The sequence below is a fragment of the Chenopodium quinoa genome, unplaced genomic scaffold (genome assembly GCF_001683475.1).
Source record: "Chenopodium quinoa cultivar QQ74 unplaced genomic scaffold, ASM168347v1, whole genome shotgun sequence".
Lineage (NCBI taxonomy): Eukaryota > Viridiplantae > Streptophyta > Magnoliopsida > Caryophyllales > Amaranthaceae > Chenopodium > Chenopodium quinoa.
The window spans coordinates 1,564,526-1,573,811 of record NW_018742523.1 but is presented as its reverse complement, the minus strand read 5'-3'; the positions used below and the strand labels follow the sequence as shown (position 1 = coordinate 1,573,811).

The 9,286-nt window shown below is 36.6% G+C and overlaps 1 protein-coding gene across 1 annotated transcript; it reads right to left on the bottom strand.

Moving 5' to 3' along the window:
- Positions 1-4,778: 4,778 nt before the first annotated feature.
- On the bottom strand, positions 4,779-5,753 carry LOC110719937 (protein FAR1-RELATED SEQUENCE 8-like). Its single transcript, XM_021898918.1, has one exon. The coding sequence runs from the start codon at positions 5,751-5,753 to the stop codon at positions 4,779-4,781; it is 975 nt and encodes a 324-aa protein (XP_021754610.1).
- Between the last annotated feature and the right edge of the window lie 3,533 nt (positions 5,754-9,286).

Below are 9,286 nucleotides of genomic sequence, written 5' to 3'. Positions count from 1 at the left end.
AAATCTAATATTTTGGTTGAGATATGAGAGTATTTTGACAGAAATTAGAGATATTTTGCAGTTTTAGGAAAGACAAAATGGAGTGAAAAAGTTGGTAAAATTTTGAGGAGAAAGAAATTAAAGTATTAATGCTTCTTTTTTAAAAAAAAAAAATATTGCATTTATATAGAAAAGAGAAAAGGTATTTGTTTTGTTCTAGCTTATAGTAGTTACGTGAGGGTATAATTAACTTGGTCAGGTTACCCATTAGATCTTAGAATTGCTTGAATTTCTTTCTTTGACTCAACCCATTTTTATTTTAATCCACCTAATCCAATTCCTTATTATCCCAAACATCCATCCAAGCCCTTTCCTTACCTCCGTTTTAAGATTTTTCCATCATTTGCTACCAAATCCAATCCACACAAACCTAACTTTAACCCTAATTCGAGTTTTGTGGATTAATTCGGAATGGAAAAATGCGTCTAAAAGAAGCTATCAAAGATCAATTTCCTTCACATATGATAAAACTGACTTTAAAATGCATCTCCGTAGACATGGATATTGCCACGTCATGACAAAAGTTGTCTTGATACGACAAAATTATTGTGTCACGACAATAATATTATTAGGGTACGACAGTAGTCAGCGTGCGTGACAATCTTGTGGTGTCGCGACAATTTCTCTTTTCTTTTTTTACGTATTTTGCTTCTGTATATCCTGTAAATCCTATCTTCTTGTCGCACCACATCATTTTAGTCATAGCACAGGAAATTCCAACATGTAACGACAAATGCAAATGTGGTGCTACTTTTTTTTTCCGTTTTTATTCTTCTTCGTATTTCAGCATAAAAATATGGGACTTATTTTTGGTTTTTGGAGATCAATTCTCAGCTATGTATGCTCTAATTCAGAAGATTGACAATAAGAGTTTTTATGTGTGTCCGTCGTGTGTCGAACGAGTGTCGGTGTCTGACACTCGTGTCGGACACGGACACGGCTGTTGGACGAAGTGCCCATGCATCCTAGATTAGCACATTATTCAATTTTTATTATCCCATACCTAAAATTGTAATCAGTATAACGTATACTTCACTTACAAGTACAAACATAAAATCACACAAAGTTGGCTTGTAATAAGCACAAACATATTTCAGTGGTACACTTATTGCTTAATACATGTACCATTAATTATTATATGAATGCGTTGAAATGACGAATTGAAGTGAAGGGTCTGGGATTTATTTATCTCCCCCACTAAATCATCATTTGCATTAGCATTGATTAACCACCATCATTACATCTCCAACCCACTACATCCACTCCCTTGAATGGGAACTGTCATTTTACAGTCTATATATAAGGCATTTCACTAACTAAGTTACTTATCTCAAACATTTTCAAAGTTAAACAAAGATTTAAAAATAACTCACTTCCTTCTATTCCAATAAACAGAGGTAAGATTCAAAAAAAACGCCAAAAAAACATGGATGTATTAGCAAAAAGGCGAAAAATTTCAACTTCCATGGTTAACATTCTTTCGTCGGAAGTGTTAGCGACCATTCTGTGTTGCGTTGCTAAGTCATCTCCTGCAGATTTATTTCGGTGCAAAATAAGGTAGGATTTCATTTTACTTATAATTTGAACTATGTTTCTCATCCCCCTATATACAAAGATTTTAATAATGTAATTTCTGGCGTATGACATGATAAAAGTTGCAAGACCCTACGAAGGATAGCCGAAGAAAAAAGGGTCCTTCAACAAATTCACCTCCCTCGGATTCAAACACGAAGGTGGTCACACCGAGAAGAGCCAGACACATTCTTCACGAAGTGCGTGGAGAATGAACATCCTGAAGCTCTGCTTGAGTTTGGATTTGTAACGCTTCTTTCTTATTACTTGACAATTTTTTCATTATAATATTATTAAAAAGCTATTGATAATTGTTAAATTTTTTCTATTTTACGCTACTGTAGCGACAATACTTCAACTATATGGTGGTAGACGAAGGGTTTAAGAGGTTGGAAAGAGCAACTGCATTGCAAAATACAGAGGCAACATATATAGTAAGCCTCATACATATATACACTGGAGAAGAAGAAAAAGGTGTTAAGCTTTTGGAGAACACTATCAACAGCATCGGATCTGCAAGGATCGTCCAGAACACTATCAAGTTACGTGACATGGCGAGGTCAAATTGGATGATAAATAAGTTCGTTGTAGATTATATGCCACAGCCGCAATTATTTTGCAAACAAAAACTACAACACGAGAAGAACTTATTTGCATGGGCTGGTCTTTATGTTGAGGATGCTGAAAATACAATATCTTGTTTAACTTGTAAATGCGTTAGGGAAATAAGCGTATTTTATACAATAGTACATGGTCTACTCATCCGTCATGTATGATACATATTATCTGTATAATGACATTTCTTTTTTTAACTTGCAGATTATGATTTTTTAAATTTATGTTTCTATTGTATATAATAATATGGTTTACAGTTCAGAACAACACACACAAACATAGTAGTTTACATTGTTAGCTGTATTATTCTCAGCTACTTCATAATCAAACAAACCTATATTAGTTTACGTTGTAACAAAAGAAAAAATTCAGGACATATAAACAGAACAACAAGAACAAAAGTTTACAACAGCAACAACAAAAGAATAGATCAATATGGATATGAACTCTGACAACGTCTACTCTGACCGTCAAACCCTACATATGCTGAGAATGTACCACCCTGATTACAAGATCAATCTGCGAATCATAAGGTACACATTCACAGGAAACTATTCATGTAACCACCTCTATTTTCAACACATGAAGATAACTGCCTAATGGTACAGTTCATGCACGATAAGTGTACCACTGTAACATATTTAAAAAACAAATACATTCCAACGCATTAATCAACCAGTTGAATCGATTACATTACAAGTGATTGGAACCTGATGTACTAGGAGTACCTAGTACACCTGTAAAAAAACCACCAGAATTTGTTCCCCTAATAGAAGTGAAGTACCCTACGGAACCATCCATATCCCTCATTTAAATCCCTCCAACCGATCGTACATAGTCATTCGTTGACAATGAAATATTGTTCTGTGCCGCTGCAGCCTAATTCTTTGCTGCATTTTTTACCCTAGCAGCCTTTTCTTTTCCCTTTTTCTTTGTGCAAGATGGATACCTTACATTGGTTGTACGATGGGCCTTCTTCTTGGGCAACGGTTGATCCCTAATCACTGCTGGTACGGATCCATCACAACTCCCCACAAAGGCACTAAATGGTGTAGGGATTGTATTTGGGAACCCAGATGCATATGTGGATGGTGTATTTGCACAACCAAGCCCCTTATTCAAAGCCATAGAAGAAGGCGTCCGAAAAACACAATGTACGCCATCATCCTATCCTTCGTTTTCATTATCCTTAGCTGTCTGTTCCTATTTTTTGGCAACCATTGCCAACACTTCATTGACTCTGAGGTCCATCAATTGCAACAACTATGCCACAACCTCAACACCCTCTTTACAAGCTGAAGCCTTTGAGAAAATTGGTTCATACATCCCCATGAATTTGTGATATTGCCTGGCTTCATCGGTTTTAAGTAGCTTCATCGGTAAGCTACTTTCACTCGTGTGTGTTTCCTTTGAATATCCTTCCTCCAACGACGTTGAATATACTTCTCAGGAACAAAAGAAACACCGCAATGGTCATACATAAAGATCATATTTCAACGAATGATTCCATGGCACTCAAAGTGTTTACAGTCACAACTAGCTTCATATGTATTACTGACATAGCACACCTTGTAGCATCTCCGAGTCTTAGTCACATATTCTTTTTTTTCATATTTTGGCTTGATCCACACTCGGTCCTCAATAAAAAACTCAACTTGATTCTCACCAACTTCATAGTCATCTAAGCGACGCACGTACAACATCCTCTTGCACTCCTGTTGAACTTCTTTGAATTTGTCGTCCGTGTAACACTTCTGGAACATTTCCTCCGCTGGGAAATCGGTAGCTACATGCCTGATGTGCCGTAGTGTGTTGGAGTTCGAAATTCTTTCTGACTCGGCCCTTATCTGCATTGCATCGCAGTATCAAAGCATATTTTAGACAACGTTGTATGCTTGTCAACATAACCTTTGAAGAAGTGATTGAAACTTTCAGAATGTTAGGTCGTTCTCATCCCGGCCAAGAATAAATGCTTCAAATAGGTTGGGATCCACATATGCCTTTCCTCATACAGCTCTACATTTCAAATAATTGCAATTAATGGCTTATCTAAAAACATACAAACCTCATACACCTGGACTCCTGTGAATGGTACATTCACTGTCTCAGAATTGTGCCACAGCTAAGAAACTTGCAACAAAAAACATTCATTGGTACAAAAGTCTACCAATAAACCTTCTCCTACCCTAAATCAGAACTGAAACAACTTCCAGTCCCCTGCACACAGATAGCTATACCTCTGCATATTCTAACAGAAATCAGCAACAATCACAAAAAATGGGAAGAAATGAAAGTGCAGTACCTTCAAGCCAACTGTTATCTCCTAGTTTGTAATAATCTACTGCGTCCACCCAACGATCTACAAATTCATTAGCATCTAAACTACCATAAATGATATTTTCAAACTCATCCTTTACAACTTCATAGTCCTCATGCTTACCCACATACCTCCCAAACTTCTCAAGTATGTGCCATATGCACCACCTATGGCAACTCTCAGGCATAGTCAAGTTTACAACTTTCCTAATCGCCGGATCTTGATCCGTTAGGATTTAGATAAGAGCTCTACCCCCCATGCAATGTAGCCAAGTCCTCAACATCCACTCATAGGTCTCCGTCGTCTCCCGAGAGATCAATGCACACCCAAACAAAATACTCTGCCCATGATGGTTCACACCGATAAACATAGCAAAGGGAAGGTGAAATTTGTTTGTCAAATACGTACTGTCAAAGCACACAACATCTTCAAACTCCTCATACGCAGCTCTACTCCTCGCATCTACCCACACAACATCTTGTAATGCCCCATCCTTCCCAAACCGACATAAATGGAAAAAATTCTGATTGTCGACACACATTTTGTTGAAGTACTCTATCATGCCATTTGCATCACCCTCAGTAAGCTCAAGTCTAGTTTTTTGAGCCACTACATTCTCTAAGTCTCTTTGTGTAAATGTCATCTCCTCCACTCCATTATGCTCCCGATCATAACAGCTGTACATTTGGTATACCTTCACCTTAGACTTCTTCGCCGTATGCACCTGCTTGACCAAGTGATTGTTTTTCACCATTAACTCGTGCTTCTGGTACATCGCTACATCCTTTGACTTTCCCGGAGTAACAATGTGACCTTTGTGCTCCAAATTCAGCCTTCGAACAACCCAGTTCCTTTCCTCATTAACACTGGCATACAACTCCACAGGACACCCGTACTTTTTAGTCTTCCGTTTCTGAACTGTCTCCTCATCTTGCAACAACCCTTCCTTAAGTGCATCCTGTTTACGCTTCCTTGAAGCGTAACCATAACAGTCATAAGTCCACTTTGCATTCCTTCTCTGCTTACAACACTTCCCCTTTTCCAATTCCTTCTTCACATCCACCCACCCAAAAGTAGCCCTCACTATACCAAAACCCTTTTGCCTAGCATAACTCCAGAAATTGGTATCCAACTCATCCCAACTCCCAAATACCATGCCCAAACTTGTGGGTGGTACTTCCTCTTCCACATCAAACACAGTGTGCACCATTATCGTGTTCTTATTTGGGGTTATGAATGATGAACCTTATGCACCAGCCCTATCAAATTCCCCTTCAATGCCAGGCTCAACTTCATCTTCCTCGTAAACTGCCCCCTTATCCTTAACCTCAAACCCTTCCCCCTCTTCATCCTCCTACACCTCACCTTCTCTTAATCCATCATCACTCACTAATCCCACACTCTCTAATCCCTCCTCATAAACTGATACATCATCTGCCCATGAATGCGGGGAAATTAGGTTGTTGACTAACCTCCTAACGGTCAAATAAATTTTATAAATCCTAAAAGTAACCCCTAAACAAGTCTTGCGGTAAGTTCGGAGTCGAACCACAAGGAACGGTAATGCTAGATTGTTCTTGATCTAATGCTTAATCTATGCCGAAGACGGTTTATGGATAGAGGACATTACAACTACACTAAAACACATATAAAGAACAAGGTATGATAAAGTCTACTAGGGGAAAAGATCCACTTTGAACAATTAATAAGCAAATGAGTATCCATTTGATAATCAATCATGCAAAGAAAGAATTAAAATGGGAATTAACTACACTCAAAAGTAATCTCTCAAATTCCTAGCCTAGATCCCTCATTGACTAGGATGATAGAAGAAATTTACCTAAAATGTAACCAAATATATCAATTCTAATTCACAATCCCTTGTCAAACTAGAACCAATATGCATAAGTTTTCTATCATGGGAGATCAATCCAATCTAAAACAAACAACATGCCATCGTCAATTCAATCAATTTAATCACACAATTATCATCAAATTTATCTCAAATAACTCAATTAATCATTACAAAGCTTCACTCAACACCTAGTAGAAGGGAAACTACTCAAACATGGTGAAAGCAATTAAATAAAGCATAAAGAGAAAAAAGAGTAAGAAATGCTCATTGATATAAAATGGAGATCTTCAAATCATCAAATTCCTCCTTTGATTATCCAAAATCCATGAAAACCATTGTTTTTATCTCACTTTCTCTCTCTAAAAATTGAGAATTTCTCTCACTAAAACCCTAAACTACTAAAATTTAAGAATGGAATATCTCTCTTTTACAAATGAAGCCAAGGGGTATTTATACAACCCCAAATAGAAAGGACGGAGATAACAAGGAAAAAGACTCGGATACAGGTCTGCACGGACGTGCCAAAGTTGGCACGGACGTGCATACTGAGCACACACTTCAGAACACCGGAGCACAGGCCTGCACGGACGTGCCGCATTTAGCACGGGCATGCAGATTTTCCTGTTAGAAGCAGTTTCGTTTTGGAAGGCTATAACTTCTTCGTTACTCGTCAGAATTAGGCATGTCACCAGTCATTGGAAAGCTCTTAAGATAAGCTTTCATCTCCAATTAGAATCACTCAGAAATATTTTGTATATCAAAAGATATAGGCGTTTTAAGTTCAATTGTTGCAAATCAAGTGCACATTTTTTCGTTACTTGTTCTTTTATGTTTTATATTTCTTCAATCTTGAGCAATGAACTTATCCAAGAGTTTCTAAACATAAGAATAAACCAATAAAGGTTAATCTAATGCAAGAAGCAACCAAAAATATGCAAGTAAAGCCAAAATTGATCAACAATGACATTTCACATGCAAACACGACAAATGAAATAAAACCTTATTAAAACCAAGAAAAAAGAAATCAAAACAATGAAAAACTAACTAGAAACTGCTAAAAAATAGTGACATAAATGATACTTATCACCCCACCATCTTCATATCCATCAGCAACATCCACCTAATTCACATACACAACCATGACTCATTGAAAATACAACATTACAACAAACAACCAATAACCAAAAACATACACGACAACACCAAACCCAACAAGCTATATGATCACATAATTCATAAGAAAACTTTTTTTTTTACCTTCTTTAATAGCAACTAGTTCGATAAATAACAAGTTCAAAGCTTTTTTTTTTTTTTTTTTTTTTTTTTTTTGTACAATTTATAACACAAACAGGCTTGACAATAACTCATACAATTAGCAACAACTCATCCTTCACTCCATACCATTCTTAAACCAACACATTCCCAAAAACTTACAATACGTTAAACAAATTTCATCAACTCAACTACAACACCCATTTTATCAAATAACAATGAACAATCTACTTTCATATAAAAGATTATGACAATTTAACATTACCAATCAACCATTTACTTACTCAATTACATGAATTAAAGTTCATATCAAATTTACAACAAAGGGTCCTAATCCAAACATCTTCATCATCTAATTAAAAGAAGTCTACATTTCATAATTACCCAATTCAAATACTCATTTATAACCCTTAATTTTCAACTCCTTCATCTTTAACTCCTTCCTCCACTTCAACTTCCTCATAATCTGACCCCCATTCCTCTCCATCATCTTCTAATCCCTGTTCATTCTCCTCCTCATCTCCTTCTCCATACCCATGCTCACTCTCAAACCCTCCTCATTACCACATACATCATCCTCACCACCTCACCCCCCTATAACAATGACACAGCCATAAAACAATCATATACACAACACCACCACAAGTAACAAAGTACAATATCTACATTATACATAACATCATTTTCATGGCTACAGAAATCATCATACCAATGATCAACCATTTTCCAAGTATCAATTTCAGAATTTAAAGACAACCCTCAATATTAATTTCAACTTACTCCAAATTCCAAGGTACACAACACAGATTAACCACACTCACCTAAATTGATCAGGTTACAATCAACGATCTAACAATACCAACAACAATTGCTCAAAAAAAGACTTACATTTAAATAATATGTTAACTTATTTAAGCCCTAACACAATCACTATCAACAACAACTATAAATTGAAACGATACCAATAATTGAGAGACACCAAAAAACCCTAACTTTTCAACTAATTCAATTTTGTTTACTCCCTTACTTCATTCTTTACTAACTGTTAACTCAAACAAATACCTCATACACAATAGAACGACCTACATAGGGGTTTCGAACACTTACATTCTCACTATCAAACCGCAACTCCCTTGCGCAACCATGGCCTTCTTCACCACCTTCATGCAATGCTTCCGCTAAATCAACTCTCAATAAATCAGCAGCTAACCGATTTTGCATTGTCAAAATGTAGTTCGGATTCACAAATGAACTGCTAACCATCTACAAACAACTACATCACACTTTTCCATTTCCAAAATTAATACCAATATAAAGACTAAGCCATAAAAATTAAATTCAAATCTACCTTCAAACCGAATAATTACAATAATGCATGTACGAAACTTACATTTTCACAATCAAATCGCAGCTCCCTAGCGTAGCCATGTCCGTCATCTCCACCGTCCCCAACTGCTTCAAGTAAATCCATGCCAAGAATGTCAGCTAACCTCGTTCTCATCCTCAATTTCCAATGTCAAATTTACGACATTTTAGTGGCTTTAGTGCACCAGGGAAAGGATTTCAATGCCTTCAATTTAATTTCAATGTCGTTGAACAGTAACACTTTGCTTTGG

What these genes read in the sequence shown, in the direction of transcription:
- LOC110719937 (XM_021898918.1), bottom strand. Translation starts at nt 5,753, where the DNA reads ATGGTGCACACTGTGTTTGATGTGGAAGAGGAAGTACCACCCACAAGT.